The 18,532-nt window shown below is 33.0% G+C and overlaps 1 protein-coding gene across 1 annotated transcript; it reads left to right on the top strand.

The window, feature by feature from the left end:
- The first annotated feature begins 7,077 nt into the window (after window positions 1-7,077).
- Window positions 7,078-16,784, top strand: LOC148598880 (uncharacterized). Its single transcript, XM_088560283.1, has 8 exons — window positions 7,078-7,200; window positions 9,256-9,321; window positions 10,283-10,564; window positions 12,702-12,769; window positions 13,346-13,420; window positions 14,432-14,515; window positions 14,833-14,908; window positions 15,405-16,784. Exons 1-8 carry the CDS (start codon window positions 7,184-7,186, stop codon window positions 16,600-16,602), a joined length of 1,866 nt encoding a protein of 621 aa, XP_088416409.1. The 5' UTR covers window positions 7,078-7,183; the 3' UTR covers window positions 16,603-16,784.
- Window positions 16,785-18,532: the final 1,748 nt, after the last annotated feature.

Genomic DNA, 18,532 nt, shown 5'->3' with positions numbered 1-18,532 from the left:
TACGTTATGCCAGAGCTTGCCGTAACCACAGACATTTTGTATCACGCTAGACTTCTTACAATTAGGCTTCTGGAACAGAGTTATATTGCTGCAAGATGGAAGTCATCACTGCAGACATTTCATGGTCGTCATCATGAACTCGTGGGTCGTTACGGTGTATCCATCTGCACCATGAAAACTGATTTGTTCCGCGTCTCACAGTTTTCTTTTCCTCTTTCGTATAACCAGGACTTGACTTTTATGGGCACCTCGGTGGGTGTTTCTAAAAAAAAGCACAGTACGCTTATCCTACCGGTGCATTTGGTCCATGCTCCCAGTTTTTAGTTGAGTCCGAGTTGCTCTTTTACTTTTGTTATTTTGTATGTATTGTTTTAGTTACTTTATGTTATTTGTTGTGTTTTCCAAATCTGGTCTTTGTCCCTGGATTACATTCTTTGATTTCCGCTAGAATCTTGCATTGGTTCCATTGATTACTCTTTGTATCGAAATATATTTCTTTTGAGTGTATTTAATGACTTACCATTTTTGTCTTGGAGTCCAGGTCAAATTATTGAAATGTACACGTTGGACGGTGGTGTGATTGAGCTACATGTATCTACAGCATGTCACGGCATCCAGGTCAAATTGATTACCATGCGTTGTCTTAATTGATTGCTACATTAGTCGTATTGTCAAAGTTAAATTATTCAATAACTTAAGTATAACAATTTGACCAAATTTGAAATGTCGGTCTAAACACTACTCGAAAATCTTGACATACGCTTTGGATTTCTTTTTTAAAACAATGGAAACGGGTCAAGCTTTGCAAGTGCTCGCTGAAAGAATGACGTAGGATTTGTACCATGCAGTTCACATTAGCCTTTTCCACTGTTTCATGAGATACAGATTTACAGCAGAACCGCCAACTTGATGCTAACCCCTCGTGACTGATAAAAGCGTCACATCTTATGTTTCCGTAGTTGTTAATTAGGAATGGATAATTGTCTGATGGCCTCTCCTGTTCAGACTATGTTGTCTGAACACGACTTTGATCGCATAACTTTTTGTGGAGAAATACTAGTTCGCTTGTGAACATATTGATGAGGAAAGTTAACAATGCAATGTGTACATTGTGTCCAGGTGTTACACAGGCAAAACTTTTTCACATGATTTTCGTACGAACTTTACATGCTTTTCATAACTTTGAGAAAGAATGAACGTGAAATTCAGGTGAATCGACCCTTCACTTGAAATTAACTTGAACTTTTACATGAAGTTCATGTTCAGTAAATTTCACGTGAAAATCATGTTAATTTCACATGAAGTATAAGTAAATATCTTGTAAAGCTTGATTCGCATGCATTCAATTAGAAAATTATTTGCCAGTCTAAATTGCAAATAAATTCTGTTTATTATGGCAATTTAAACAAAATATCAAAAATGAAAATATGTAGGCACTGAATTAAGATGTTTTTGACGAGATTCATGACTTTATGTCAGAAATAACAGTATGCATTTATGTAACTTCAACTTTTAACATTTCAACAATTTTAAGATGGTTTTTGTGTGGAACGAACTAGCCACATATCTTCTGACTCACGATATTTTTACAGTTGTAACTGACCATTTTACACAAAATATATGAATCTTGAGTCAACACACATGTGGCCATTGTTAAAAAAGTGAAACACTGCACAAATTTTGGTGTTTTCAGATTTTTCCAATTTCAACCAGGTTTGATGGGCATTTATGACCGTATATGTTCAACTTATTGCCATTTGCCAATAAAATCAATGTAAAACACATTAAAGAGCAGGAGAAACAACATAAACTTTTCTTTGTAGTCTTTGTTTTTAGGGCAATTTTCCCCTTACCGCACCAACTTCTTTCCTTAACTAAGTAGAGACAAAATTTTATTAAGGTGTTAAAGAGAATAAAACAGCAATCATGACTTCAGTTTTGTTTTTCTTTGTAACTATAACTTTACCTTTCACACGGCTTTGTAGGACATCCAAAAACCGCTGGAATTCATACCTCTAAATCTTAAATTGAACTTCATTAATTAAGAAAGGTAACACTATAATTACGAAATAGCTCGGAGTGTTTTGACCTTTTCAAAGGGAAGATGCGTTTAAGAATACGATTTTATTATATTTGAACACTATGATCTGTAATAATGGCTATGTGACAACCCAGTGTTGCTCCGTACCATTACAGTGTACCTTTGGTCATTATAATAGGCCTTGAAAATATAACTCGTCCATTAATATGTACCATTCTCAATCCCGCAATCTTTTTACTGTAAACTAGCAAACAGTCTATCATAATATGATGCAGGTGTAAGAGGACGAAGTTGTATTTTGGCATTTTTAAAGAATAATCATGCCTTGTGCAGTTTTACATTAACTAGGATTTACTTTACTTTATCAATTTATAAAAGTTAAAGGTATAAGCTTTAAACACTTAATGATAAAGCAGGGACATTACATAATCCCTGGTTAAAGATTGGAGACTAGTTAGATCCTTTCTCTTCATTATAGGTTTCCGACATAGATTTTACTGCACGTACTTATGTTTTTAATTTAGTTTACCAAAATACCTTCCTCAGATTAATTTTCTGTCAGACTGAAAATCAGGCTCCAGGTGCTTCTAAGGTCAAAGTGTAATTCATATATACCACTATGGAGACCTAGTCCTCTATTAAATATATATATTTAAATGAATTTTAATATGTTAAGCAAGCATGCAATATTGCAATGTAACATGTAATATTTTATCTTTAACCTATAAATGGTCTATTATGAATAAGTATTATCTATTAAAAAGATAAATTTTCTCGCTTTGTTCATTCAAAATCCGATTTAGGTTTTTTTGGGTGACTGGGTGATCACTGTGCTATGTTTTGTATTTCATTTATTTACATGTTATTTGTTAAGCAAGTAAGCTAATTCCTATTATTCAATATACCAAAGATTATTCATAATTCAATATATGAATTCCGGACACCAATGCCCCTAATGAATGCCCCTTGATCTTCACAGTTGGTATCACTTTTTTGTAATGAAATACAAGGTTGTTAACTATATCGATTATGTTGCCATGGTTAAGCATAATGTTAAAGCGAACTCAATTCCGACTGTGTCGAAAAACAAAACATCTATAAAATAATACACTAATGACGTGCGGCTTGTCCCGTTCGACTTGATTTTCTGAAACATGTAAATGGTGCTGAAACGGCCTTAGTATAACTCTACAAATGTTGCTCTTGCCAAAGCAAACCGCTTAAACGCAGTTCAAATATTAACTGTTAAAAATTTCGGAAGCATTACACAAAGTAACTAGTTATCAGCAGCATAAAATCCAAATACAGAAAATAAAAAGACATAGGAAGATAGAGTTTTGAAATGAATAGCATGTAGTCATGTAATCGAAACTCACAGCCAAATCACAGGCTCAAAAACAATTGCTTTTTAAGTTAGCATCATCATCTTCTTCTTCCTCATTATCATCAAGGATATGAAATTACTTTACCTTTTTTGTTAAAATCAGTACAAAAGAGTAATCAAGGGAAGCACATTTCTAGCGAAAATCAAAAGAATGTAATCCGGGGAACAATGACCAGACACGGACAAAAGACAAACACAACAAATAATGCAAAGTAACCAAAATAAGACATACAAAGTAACAAAGGTTATTGAGGAACTGGGACTCAACTACAAACTTGTAGCATGGACCAGGTGCATCGTTGTGGTTCTTAAAACACCCACCAAATTGCTCATAAAAAGTCCGGGATAGACAAATTAAGGCTTGTTAAGTGTGATTAAAAGCCTTTGCAGAAGGTAGTCTCGCAAAGTCTTGACAAAGGTTTAAGTCATATTATATTATATAAGCCAACAAAAGAAACAATAGAACATGTTTATCAAATACAATTGTTTACTTTCTTGTAGGAGCAATCGAAGTAAAATATTTAATTTTTATGTTCTACTTGACACAATATCAAAGTTTCGTATCAGTCTGTTTCTGCACCAAATACGGACGGATCCAAATAAAATCCAGCATTTCTATTTGTGGAATGAAAAAGCGAGATAAATGGATCTTGCAGCTGATCCTTAATTCTTTTGCCATGATGAACATATAGACCGTCTCTCTTCAATGTGTTCACGTTTATGCGGTGTTTCTTTTTTATTTAACGTATTTTAATATCATACCAATGGTGACTCTTCGGTATTTTTTTTTTGCGATATCACGCATGCATTGTGTTATTTTATCCAATCAAATGTGCAATAGCATTAACGGTATTATGTGGTCAAGACCATTTAATCATCATCTGGTGAATCAGTTTGCGTTAGACAAAATTTGTGTTCTTACCATATAATGTTTTGCGATGTTAGCTTGCGTCACCCCTCAGCAAACTATTCCTACTGTCTGTTCACGCTTATTTTGAAGTAACCATGGCTACCAAATTTGTGTTTGGACCCACTTTAAAGATCCATTTTTAACCTGGAATATTATCTAAAATGTGGACATCAAGTAAATCAAATCCTTTATTGATTCACGGCGAAGTCGATGATGGGACAAAAGGTCATATTCCGGACAAAGGATTAATAGATGCTTGATTATCCTATTTAGAGAAAAACGTTATCCAAGAAGCCCCAATTGAAAAATAAATATATATATATATACTGCTGTGACATCTATGGCAACACCGCCTGCACAAAGTCCAGCGCCCTAGACCACTCGATCAGCTAGGCTATATAAAATATAGCATTCGCTGGCCGGGTCATTCCTCCTCGTATCCTACATAATAATATCCAAATAAACTGTCCCGTACTACCATACATCGTGTACTAAGTTACAACCCTAGATTAATCCTACGAGGAGGAATGTTTTTTGTGTTTTGTGATAAAAGATATCTTATTTGTAATATTAGAAAATGAATTTGTAATATTACAAAATTATTTTTTAATATTAGAAAAAGCTCATTTTTGTCCACTTCTTCTTGTCATATTTCTACCTAGATGAACAATGAGTGTTGTCCGAGATTTATGGCAAATATTGTCTACTTTACATGCATTTATTGTCTTCCATAAATACGGATAGACCAGAGCTCGAGTTTAGAATATTCACTTTCAACATTTGGAAAGAATCGGCGTATATTTTCATATCTTCAGATAATCGACTGATACGATATATAACGTATAACGATAGAACAATATGTTATCCAAGGTTAACTCTTGCACGCCAGTAAGGAAAACCAGAAAAGCTCTTCTTATGAAATTAATATGTATATGTATTCGAGATATATTTGCTAGTTGATGAAATAGGAATTTTCGGCGGCTGTTTCTAGAAAAGCAGAGGACGCTTACCCTACCGGTGCACCCGGTCAATGCTCCCAGTTTTTAGTGGAGTCCGAGTTACTCATTTACTTTTGTTACTTTGTATGTATGATTTTAGTTACTTTGTGTTCTTTGTTGTGTATGTCTATTTTCCATGTCTGGTCTTTGTCCCTGGATTACATTCTTTTGATTACCGCTATAACCTTGGTTCCCTTGATTACTCTTTCAAACTGAATGAATCGTTTCTCGTCAAATTAAAATGTGTGTTAAATGTCAAAACTTGTTAAACATGAAGTATGTCGGGGTATCAGAGCAGTACTCGTAAATTCAATTTACACACCTATCATATGTTCATGATGTTGCTTTTTCATTGTGAAAGTTTAAAGAATCCTTGCTTTTATAACAAATTATATTGCTTGCTATAAAAATTAAATGTCGTCAGATATGTACTATTATTATTACGATTTGCAGATTAGCTGTGGTCAGACAAACCCCAAAGTGACTTGATTTTCGCCATTCCGATAAAATATTTTTTACGGCCATATGCACTACTTTATGGACATATTATACATTAAATGGAAGTAATGCACATGTATTTATTATCTCTTTAATAATAAACAACACATATTTTTGTTTGCATAATTTATTTTTTCCCTCAAAGACAAGAAGTACAATCTTTAGTCGAATAAGGCACAGATGAAGAGATATTATTTTAAGTAGTAGTCTTTGTAAGAATCATGCAAATTCTGTACAATGTGATACACTTACAAAAAGGATACATATTTTTATTTTTGATACGAAGTTGAGATATGGGTCTATATTATGATGTAATGATTCATTCTAACCTGCCTGCTCTTTAGAGATAATCAACATAGAAAATCTAATAGATTCCATTGTATTTGAGTGTCATTTACAGAGTTATCTCCCTTAATTTTAAAATCTACAGTGCATTCTATATAACTTTTATCTGCTAAGAGCATGAGCTATGTAAAAAACCGAATATTAATTTTTGTTTATTATGTCATTTCAAATAAAATATCAAAAATAAAAATATGTAGGCTTTTCACCCATGAATCACATTTTGCATGATTATTAGCTAGAGTACTACATAAACATTAAGCTCTGCATTTTAATCATTCAAAATCCGTGCAGAAATTCCATAGCTAGCACTGAGAGAATGAGTATGGGAGTGAGACGAATAATCTGCAAAACAAGAGTCAGTGCAAAGGGGGGTCCACCAATACCCGTTAAGTTGGTCGATGATATCCGGCAACAATGATTGGTATTAGAGAAACAAGTTTGTCTCACCGGGTTGGCCATTCTAAAATGTTGTTAATTGTTGCTAAACATTTATAATTACTCATGTGAAGGATCTTTTTTAGTATGATCGTCAAATTATGTCATTCAATTTCAAATTGCATAATTTATATATCGATGGTAATTATGTACTTGCTTATTATCAGTTCGGTTATTTTGTTATTACCTTTTATTAATAAAATGAATTCAAGTGAAATTCACCAGAATGTGGTGGAGAAACTGACCGTCTTTACAACATTCAATTAAAAGTGTATTTCGCATTTTCTATTTCTATATTTTGTTTCAACTGAATTTAAATTCTAAACCATTAAATAAGTAATACTTTGTATATTGATTGATTTTCAGAATTCGACAGTAACAACGTTATCCAAAATATTATCGTTGATAAGGAAGTTAACAGGTAAATCGATTCGTTTACTTGGTAAGATTATGTTTGTGCTTTCCACGAAAATATTTCTTAAGTATATAAATTATTTAATCTTAGTTTTAATACTGAATTCCACACCTTAAGACGATAAGAGAAACACTACTATTTGACTAATTGCTACACTATGCAGGCAGATTCAAGGTAGGACATATATTTTTGCCGTTAACATGACGAAAAAAAAATTGAAACATAATTCATTTTCTCTGTCAAAGAACAAAGAACGTTGCACAGAAAATTAGTTTTGTTTCAAATTCAACAAAAATTAAATAAGGGAGCTAAAATTATGGCTGTTGATACTGCAACAGCTCTATGTATCAAAAACCTCGAATCGTTGTCATATCGAAATTTTTGTCTATCAAATTGTATAAGGGTGTTAAGTCTGCGCCGGTGTTGCATTAGTTCTATATTTATTTATTGTTTTCACCGTTTTCTGATGAAACATGAAACTTGATGGCATTCAGACGCGTGCAGTTAAAATGGTTTTAGTTTCCTCTTTATGACTTTGTAATGTCAAGAATGGTCAGGTATATTTGAAGTATCTATCTTTCAGATAAACGAATGTACCCGGACAATTCTTGAGCATTATCCATCCGTTTACATTTTATATAGGAACACTTTATTTCCATGTTAAGGTGTGCAAAAGCATTTATTTATAATGAGGTTATATCTTTATTCGTTTGGAACTCATTTTCAAAGTTTTATTGAAAAAACTGGACCATGAAATAAAATAAATCAGTCAATGATTGTTCAGTAGAAGAAAACTCATATGACGAAGTTAGAATGGATGGAGCAGCTTAGCGAATAGAATACGTAACATTCTGAGACGTAGGTATAATGTCGATTTGTTGTGACTTGTTTTGTTAATATTTAATCCAATGCTATCTCACAAAATCAACATTGACATATTTTGTCACAATGTCTCGAAATTTAATAAGAAGGGGTCTTACACAACAAGGAAACAATCATCATGGTCCGATCAGTATCAACTTTTCTATCAAACGATTTTATTCCATGTATGTAAATGTTTGTGGACACGAAGTATAACGTCACACTTATCTTTTTTCCATAATTATTTGATCTCATCAGGGAGGGAACCAGATCTTCAAGTAAGGGGGTGTAAAAAAAATATTAGCCGAGTGTTGCAAGACAAGACAACTTTCTAGGGGTAGAATTTACGTAAAACAGAGATATAATGGAAAAACAATATTTTCCCATTTTAGGGGGGGGGGGCGTGCCATCTATGAATTCGCGCGTGTTGAAGATTGAATGACATGATAAGCCTGATAAAACAAAGTCTACTTGCATACATTTTTATCAAATAAAAGTCATATTTAGACATTTTATGTAAACAAACATGTTAATTTAGTGATATTGAAATACGTACTGTGTTTTAGATACATGTATACAGGTGAATTTTGGCTTTGCCTATGATTGACGGAACTTCTTTTGTTCAAATAATTATTTTAATATATAGCCATTGTCTCGAGTAACGGAAATGTTCATGACTTTCAAGCGCTGTACATGTGCGCTTGTATGAAGCTTGTATAATCATTTTTCTACTGTATTCATTATTATCGAAATACGACACTACCGACAGAACGATTTTTCGTCTACCCCGGACTTGACTTTTTATGAGCAACTCGGCGGATGTTTCTAGAAAATCAGTGGACTCTTACCCTACCGGTGCACCTGGTCCATGCTCAAAGTTTTTAGTGGTGGCCGAGTTGCTCATTTGATTTTGTTCCTTTGTATGTATGATTTTATAGTTACTTTATATTCTTTGTTGTGTGTGTCGGTTTTCTATGTCTGGTCGTTGTCCCTGTATTACATTCTTTTGATTATCGCTAGAACCTTGGTTTCCTTGATCACTCTTTCGCCATTCATATTTCGCAGCATTTTTATATAAAGATGGTACCTGACACTCTTTCCTTACAATCAATCTATTTTGAAAGAGTAATCAAGGGAACCAAGTAAATGAGCAACTCGGACTCCACTACGAACTGGGAGCATGGACCAGGTGCACCAGTAGAGTTGCTCATAAAAAATCAAGTCCAGAGTAGACGAAAGAGGAAAGGAAACTATGACACGTTGAACAAATTAGTTTTCATGGTGCAGATGGATACCCTGTAACAATCAACGAGTTCATAAATTACATACAAAATAGTTTCTCTACAATTTTACTGTATTGCTTTGCAGGGCTAACGATTCAAATGATATTTGGATACCTGCAGTTTTCGGCTGCCCTATAAAAAATTGTTCTAGGTAAGATATTTTACTTACGCTTGAAGTCTTTCTCTTTGCTTGTTTCATTTATTTGTAAGTTGTTTGCTGTAATCCGAAATTAAAAATTGTTGTCCATCAAATAACAATTTCGGTCATATAATAAAGTCCAATAATGACATATGATAATCATTGACGCATACTGAATATGAAATGAAAAATTTCATAACCTTTCAAAAAGTGTATAAACATGAACGCTTGAATTTTCAAAGGGAAACACAATAGTTGACATATATATATATATATATATATATATATATATATATATATATATATATATATATATATATATATGATTTTATAACATTATAGTCCATTTTAACAATTAATCTGAATACATGTACACTATTAAAGAAGATCAAAGATATGTTCAATTTCTAAAGTTTGAAATTTGAATGTTCTCATCATTATATTACAACTCATGACTTAGCATCTTATCACCTCATATGGAATGTCAATTATCAGTACTGAGCCCATTAAAATACATTTTTTAATGTTTGTCTTTGCTTGTGTAATAAAAGTATATATATTCTTCCACTGTAAATGTAATTTAATTTATACGTTGTCTTATTCAAAATTAAGTGTTGATTTTTTTTTATACAAAATTACCATACAGACCTAGTCTTTAAGAGCATTCACAACGGCGGAAACAAAAATAGTGGACAACTTCTATTCACGACGTGTGCACTTATACAGTTAATTTCATCTACTCCCTATTTCATTTATTTCATTCGCATTTAGTAGTTTGAAATAGAGTCAAAATTGTTGTAATAGCCATAAAAATAATATGGTTATCTTCTTAAAGTAAAGTAAAGTAATTAAGTCGCTATAGTTCGTTATGTGATATCTTAGTCGAAAACAATTTACCATGTCACATAGTCGCGTATATGCACTATATGCTGTGCTGCACTTTATTATATAATCAGCAGTACTTCTCATTAAGGTGGAAAGGCATACAATGGATATGTAAAGAGGACAGAACGCCATTATACTTAAACAAGGATGGTATAATACGATGCGAAAAGAAAGCCACAAAGAGCATTTACTGTCACTCAGCACCAATTCATAGTTGGAAATTTAGATGCGGGTCACATCGGGGTCTTTTCATAAATGCTGATCTCCAAACATGCGTCAAAATGTTTTACAACTCAAAATCGTTTAGATTGACCATAAAGACTCACAAAGGATTCCTTGATGATCTGAATGTAGCTGTGAAAAAACAGAGGTTGGTAAGGTCATATTTATTTACATTTTATAAACCCTTGTTAAAACAGGGGCAATAGCGTTAAAACAATAGACAGTAATTTCAAAACAAGCTCATTGAAGATATTTGTTGTCCTCCTGATGCATTTATTATGTACTTATACAAATTAAATTACAGTGATCCTTGTTAACATATTTAAACTATCATGCTTTTATATTTCCATTTACGTCTAAATGCATATGTGTTTTTGTTAATTGCATTATCAGAAAGGGAGAAAATGACCAGCCAATATCCTTTAAACAATTGACGGATTGTCTTTGTATCATCCTTTAAACAATTGACGGATTGTCTTTGTATCATCCTTACTTCAAGGATCGATTTCACTTGTTATACCAAAATGAATTTGAAATAAAAGACACAAAGGATGCACCTTCCTTTGTTTTATACATACACTTTAACCTATATATTGTACATTAATGACCGATGACGTTTCATTAAAAACTTAATAATTGTAAATCCCCCTTTCCTAACCCCGCCAGGAAATAGAATATAAACATTTCAAAGATAACCCAATATTGTCATATATTAGGTTATTAAACTAACACTCTTATTAGTGTGAGTATGCTGCCAAATAAGCTTCTACACATTTAAGACAGCGATTTGATCAGCCTCGGTTGCTATCATCACCACAGAAGATTGAAGTGTAGGTTCGCGATTTTTTTATTCAAGAAGGTTTCTATCGATTCTTTTTTACACCATAAACAATTTTATAAATTTATCTTACTATACAACGAACAATTGTTGAGAATTTGTTTTCAGTCTAACTGAGTCGCGCCGATTTTCAATCTTACTGAAACAAGCTCTTGTAATTTGTCCACAACGTTCCCGTGAATGTATTAGACACATTACAAGGGCTAGTTTTAATTATACATTTTCTGCACAAACCTCGGAAGTATTGATATCTAAAGCCCCCAAAAATGGGGTTTACAATGAAGGATCAATACGTTCGGTATTCGAAAAATTCACTAAACTTTTAAATACGCTTTAAACAAGTAAATTATTACTTATACATAATTAGCTATTGGTATTTATTATACAGTATAAAGATATTATGTATCAATATATAGAGTAACATTTTGGTTCTTGTTCGTCATATTTTAGAACATTTTTTGCATTGTGTATGGAGTTTCAAAACCGTTGTATACGCGGTCTTAATTGAAAAGTCACTTTGCGATTCAAGACAGTAAAAATTGTATAGGTATTTTAAAAATCAATTTTGTTGTCAAAATTGCGCATGTTCAGTAGGCATAAACAAGTTTTCTTCCTAGAAAACTAGAACAAGCTTCATGCATACCCAAATTTTGAAAAAAGAAATCGTGAACTTTTATGGTAGTCCTCAATATGATTTGATTCAGCGATATTAATTTATCACTGTTACAAACGTTAATGCTACCAGAAAACATGGTTTTCTGTAGGTCGTTGAAATTTTAGAATCCACATCTGATTCCCGCCATTTGCAGATAAGGGAAATCAAATAAACTCCTGATTCTCCTCAACAACGTTTTGTGTAAATTAGTATGGAATGGAATTGTAAAAAGGTCTGTATTGTGCATTAGGCAGACCTAGCGATACATCTCTCTTTATATCCAATGAAAGGAAACGATTGCATATTTTCATCACCTTATTATATACCAAAGGATCTTAGAACAGACAAGTATTTTTTTTATTATGCTCTCTTTGGGTATGGTGTAGTAAGTATGTTCCGTTTCAAGTGAAGTGACAAGACCAATTACCTGACAGTCAACGCTGTTCACAATTGCAATATTGGCGGGGGATTTATCTGCTGGTTTGACGACATTTTTTTTGTTATGACAATATGACAAAGTCGTTAGAATTAAGACTAGTTTTAGAGCTGAAAATGAACTGTACTTTTCTTCTTAGCGAAATAAAATAAAGCACATATGATAAGTTAATGCACCAGTCTTGTTCGGGTAATAGGGGTTAAAAAAAACATTTCTCAAATTATTTGATTTTCCTTGAATGTCGAAAACACTAGATGAACAGTTGTGGAAAAAAATTAACTTGAGAATAAATGAGGATATTAGTTTACTCAATGCAGTAAATAAAATCGAATATTAATAATGCATTTCATATGCAGAAATGAAGTTAGTGGAACTTTTGAACATCGAGAGTTTCGTGCAACAACAGAAGATGATAGTGGTGACGGTAATGAATAAGATTGTTCACGTTGTTTTACCATTATTGTTTTAATGATTCACAAAGAGTTTAATTACATTTACAAGGAGGCTTTCAACTATTAAGAATAACCAGAAAAAAAACTTCAACAAGCATAGTATCAACCTTTTGCAAGCTCGTTGAATTGCTACAAAAGAAAAGATCTATGTCATGTTTTGTTGGTTTTGTCTCGATTGTTGTTTTGGCAAGAGTGATCAAAGGAACCAAGGTTATAGCGGTAATCAAATGAATGTAATCCAGGGACAAAAACAGGACATGGAAAACAGACATACACAACAAAGAACATAAAGTAACTAAAACAAAACACGTCTGTATAATCTGTTTGCCAGAAACAGAATATTTTCAATGAAATATTGTTATCGGGCGTAAAAATGTTAAGGCAGCGTATGAGACGTATTTTTCTTTAACCTAGGTCTCGTCTCTTGACATGAATTTTCAACTGTAAGTGAATATATTTTCGGTTTTGTGGAAAAAAACAAATGTAGCGGCGCCCATATTTGTCATTTCATTTGTTTCGTTTAGTGCATTTTTATTGGTATTTTATAGAAGTACCAAACGAGGACAAACCATCAACTACTCTATCAAACTCTTCGCTTCTATTTTCCAAGAGAGAGACGCCAGGTAATTACTCCTTGTTCCTTATTTAATCCATATTTAAGACCAATTTCAGACCAATTGTGTGTAGATCATTGATAAGGTACTTCTCCGTCTAAGAATCAGGCAAAATGTGTATAAGGTGTGGCGCATGAAGGAAAAACATAGAGATTTTATTGCATTTAACAAATATTTATACCTGATAACCCCCAGAAAATAACCATCAAAGTGTTTGTAAAATTTGCCTTTTTTAAGATATTGATTGGTCAAATTTAGTTGAAATGCATAATGGAATAATGGCGGACAAACTTTCCATACATTTTCCTTATATGAGCAGTAAAAAAATGTGTACATCACACTTCAGGATATATTTAGATAGCTGTAAGGCAAAAAAGACCAAATTGAAAATTATGCGCCACCCATTGCCAGATTCTTACAAGAATGGTTCTTAAGAGACACACTCATTTGCGATAGAGTAACGAGGTAAAGTTGAGGTTTTATTTTTCTTTTTTGATTCTTGAAGCAATTCAAAAAATCACTCCATTGTACGCACTACAAAAGATCATACAGGCTCATGATAATTTCGCATGTAAATTATGTGTAGTGTCACCCGAGACACACCAAAGTTTAATGCAGGTGAACTAGTCATATTGTGGTTTCTTTCACGTGTATTTAAATATAGAACGTAGCCAATCTTAAAATTGAATAATATATGATAATAATCGTAGATTTGAAAGTTTCCGTTGAGTATACTAATTTAGATAAACCCAACTTACAATCAAATCAATCCAAGTTTGGCGCTCTTGATATTCATATATTCACAGTTATCTCCTAAATAAAAAAATCATGCCAAATGATAATACTTTTTCGATAGTTTTGGTTTTGTGTACTTCTTGTATAAAACTAATATTTTGGTTATGATCTTCCTATATATTTGATTTTAAAGCTGATGACGAGAGGTTACTCCTTGAAACACGTGTACAGCATATCGAAATTTACGATGTATAAATCTGGTATTTTTTGTATTTTAATACATAGGAATCACAGACCCTTGGGAAAATTATCCATTTTATTTTGAGAAAAAAGAATTGCCTCTTATGTTTGACAAAGGAGAAGTTACTGGTAATAGTATAAATTACTTATGTTTGACAAAGGAGAAGTTACTGGTATAACTATAAATTACTTATGTTGATATTGTATATTCTTAAATATAAACAGATTATATAATTTAAATATTTTTGCAATATTTCGAAGACACTAAAGACATTACTAGATGCTTAATGCCCTCCATGACAATGTATGACACTGCATCGAGGTATAATCTTTTTCGACAAAAAAGCCAAATTAATACAGACTTTAAGATAGGTGTACTATTACACAGTTTTAAGAACAATACTCTAATGCAGAAAATATTGATAATTGTTTTCTTTCATATACAGATAAGGCAAATGAAACAATCAACATAATGTATGCAGGTGTCGAGCAGATAATTTCTAGGCTTGCAATAACGGAAAGGTAATATGTGTTATATATAAGCCTTATTTCAGTTCCTAAATTTGTATTCACATTTTCAATTTTAAAACCATACAATACGACACTTTAAATACTTAACTTTGATACCGAAAATGAAATTATGAATTTAGAATACAACGAAGTCATTTTTCCATTTATATGACCTTTTTCACTAAATTTCAACACCGATGGCCATTTGTTTACTTTGTTTAAAATCTTCTTTTCCTAAGATTGCCAATGCATTTGATATAGGGCATATGAATGATGAAACCAAACAAACACCGTTTAAATATAGACTGGTTTCCCCCTGACTCAGTGAAAAATAAAATAGTTCCCGGTTAAAGAAAAAATTAGCATTCTGGATTTATCTTTAAAACAACTGATAGAAAGGATTAGGTGCGCCTTTGTTTTTCCTTTTAAGAAATACCTTTTGTTCCTTTTTACTATAAATCAGCAGAAAAGTCAGAAACATTTAATATATTTCGTTTTATGTCTAAAGAAACGTCGACATGGAACTCTTTACGGAAACAACAAATGGATTACTTTTATCCACGGAGTTACAAAAAAACAAGTCCGTTTGGTATAAAGATGGACATGACGAAATGCGTGCACGGTTTGAATCACTGGATAATCTTTTGGAGGCTATCAGAGAAGGAAATCAAGAAAAATTGTTACAGGTATTTTATCAAGCGCAACATCAGCATACTCTTCAGGGTCCTGAGAAGAGACTGGAAATTAAGGTTTACTGTGAAGATAAACTTTCAGACGTATGGAATGAACCAGTAACAAATGCAATAGAAAGTATTAATGAGGCCGCACCTGGTTTGCACCTACAGAAAGTTCCTTTTCGGAATATTGCAATGATTGTTATAGGAGAACATGTATCGGGAAAACCGGATGAGGCTTTTAAAGTTTCTCAATCTATTCAATTTATTCATTTGGGTTCAAAATGGCCAGGCAACAAAAATGGAACAGCAATTCACGAACTGTTGCATGCACTTGGTTTTATGCATGAACACCAACGTTTCGATGCACACCTGTATGCAGACATTGATTTCAGTGAACAAAATCCGAATAGGCTTCAGTATAAACCGCTTGAATTTGCTCTTTTGACAAGATTTGATCCTTTCAGTATTATGATGTATCCAGAAGACAAATACCTCAAACTGAAAAGAAAAAGCGATTCCTTGTGCCAGTTAAAAAAAGACGGTAATCGATGTCAAACTCTAAGCGAATTAGACAAAGTTTCATTAAATCTAGTGTATCCCCCATGCTCTTCCGATTTGTACAAACCTATTATAAGCCCTGAAACTAGAATGCTATATTGTGGGCGAAAAGTGATGGAAAATCATAATCAAAATACACGAGCAACTGCAGACACATTTTTGTGTGGACCGAAAATATGGGCGAATTGTCCGGCATGTCGTGTGATAAAAAATACCGGCACCACTAAAATTCAGACATGCATTAGAAATGGAAAATGGCAAGGCCTGAGTGGATTATTTTATTGTGGCAGGACTTATTCAAAAAAATGGTTCAGTAGTGGAGTCAAATGTATAGCCGATGGAGTTTGTGGACCAGATAATGGACTACCCTGCAACGATTGTGGCAGAGAACTGGATGCAAAGTACGACTGGCAGAACTGGAACATGGGGTTTTTAACTCCTGAACAACAAAAGTTTTACATGAACGAATAATTTTTTTTCAGAGGAAAAGAAAATATAGATGTGTTTCGGTTGAGCACGACCTATTTTGTGTTTTGTATATGTTTAATTAAGTTGCATTATGTTGTTCGTCGTTTCTTCTTTCATATTTAAAGTTACTGACATTGTATAGTACTGATTTACACACTTTTGAAATATAAAATTAAAACATTGTAGTCAAGTTTTTTATACTGATTTTAGCTTAACGTGCTCAAGCGGGCATTTATTGCATTTCATGAAAAAAAGTGTTTGGTCAATCAAACATAATTGACTTTGTATTTAATCTAACACGCTGAACCGGTTTGTAAATGTACATGCGAAGGGACACCAAAGGTGCAGTCAGGTTACTTGAAAGTCAACTTAGATTTGAAAAGGTGTTAAATATGCGATCCTCAACATTCAAGGCGAACATGCTACCGCGAAAACACTTAGCCACCAAAGAACCAAACAAAATATTTTATCAGATTTATTGTTGATCTGTTAGGAATACTATAGTAGCGAACCTTTCAAAACTGAAATATTATATGCTCTAAAATGGCCAAACATTCTTCTGAATTTTTACTAGAAGATGAGAACACGTATACATTCAGACGACGGTAGAAGATAGGAAAAAGTGACTATAAATTTGCGAAAATATTGTAGCATTAAGCACCATATAGAAAGAGTAATCAAGGGTACCAAAGTTCTAGCGGAAATAAAAAGAATGTAATTCAGGGACAAAGACCAAACATGGAAAACAGACATACACAACGAAGATCATAAAGTAACTAAAATACATACAAAGTAACAAAAGCAAATGAGCAACTCGGACTCCACTATAAACAAGGAGCATGGACCAGGTGCACCGGTAGAATAAGCGTCCTCTGCTTTAGAAACACCCGCCGAGTTGCTCATAAGAAGTCAAGTCCGGGGTGGATGAAAGAGGAAAGAAAAACTATGACAAGTTCAACAAATCAATTTTCATGGTGCAGATAGATACATCGTACTGACCCATAAGTTCATGATGACGACCATAAAACTTCTGTTTTGATTACTTCAATCTTGAAGCAACATAACCCTGTTCCAGAAGCCTACTCGTTAGAAGTCTACAAATAGTCTGCGTAGTTACAGCAAGTTCTGGTATAATTTATGAATTGTGATATGAAAACTCCATACGCAGGTGCTGAAAGGATGTTGCCACAGATGAAAGGAAAGTTGACAATTTTGAATAAAAAATTATCACGTTTGTCGTACTTATTTGAAACACGTTTTGAAACTTTTGGTCATGTGGATGATCAAATACGTTATTTAAAAGTTATTGTATGAAAAAGACGTTATTTTATTCAATGGTCTGTCTGTTGTGGCAACTAATGAATTCGGTAGACGTTGAATCTATTGTAAAAATAATAGTTCTGCAGCGTTCTTGAAGATTTAGTTGCACGTAGAGCTAAGTCATGAAGTTTTATACATTTCCAGTTGAAAACAAACATGACACACTTTATTGTCACCGACCTACCAATATCGGAAGATAACATGACAAGTAGCATTGACTGAAGGATAAATATGGTTTTATCTAGTTTAGTCAGATAGTTGTCGCGTTTGTAATGAACATATTAGAGGTACCTGACAACACGTTTACACCTACACGTCTAAAATGCTTTACGAGAGATCTGCCTATTAAAAGATAATTTTGTAGAGATGGTTTTCAGGGTTGGAGTGTGTCGTCTATGTTTGAAATGGTTTATAATAAAACTTCACCACAGAACTCATTAGCAGACTAGATTTAAAACTTCTATATGAAACCTAAACTTTGAATTTGAAATATATTTTAAATGTTTTGATTTCTAGTTTTGTCCTATTGTATCATCATCCTCATTTAGAAGAAGTGTGTCTAAATTTAATGTACCGAGTTGATATGAACATTTCTGGTAACGTTATTGTCGTT

The sequence above is a fragment of the Perna viridis genome, chromosome 14 (genome assembly GCF_037379345.1).
Source record: "Perna viridis isolate PV_CMFRI_1.1 ecotype Kerala chromosome 14, ASM3737934v1, whole genome shotgun sequence".
Lineage (NCBI taxonomy): Eukaryota > Metazoa > Mollusca > Bivalvia > Mytilida > Mytilidae > Perna > Perna viridis.
This window is presented reverse-complemented; position numbering and strand designations above follow the sequence as displayed.

Excerpts from the sequence above, each read along its gene's own strand:
- LOC148598880 (XM_088560283.1), top strand. Across the intron at positions 10,565-12,701 it reads GTAGCTGTGAAAAAACAGAG|AAATGAAGTTAGTGGAACTT; the intron begins GTTGGTAAGGTC and ends TTTCATATGCAG. Across the intron at positions 14,909-15,404 it reads AGGCTTGCAATAACGGAAAG|AAACGTCGACATGGAACTCT; the intron begins GTAATATGTGTT and ends TTATGTCTAAAG.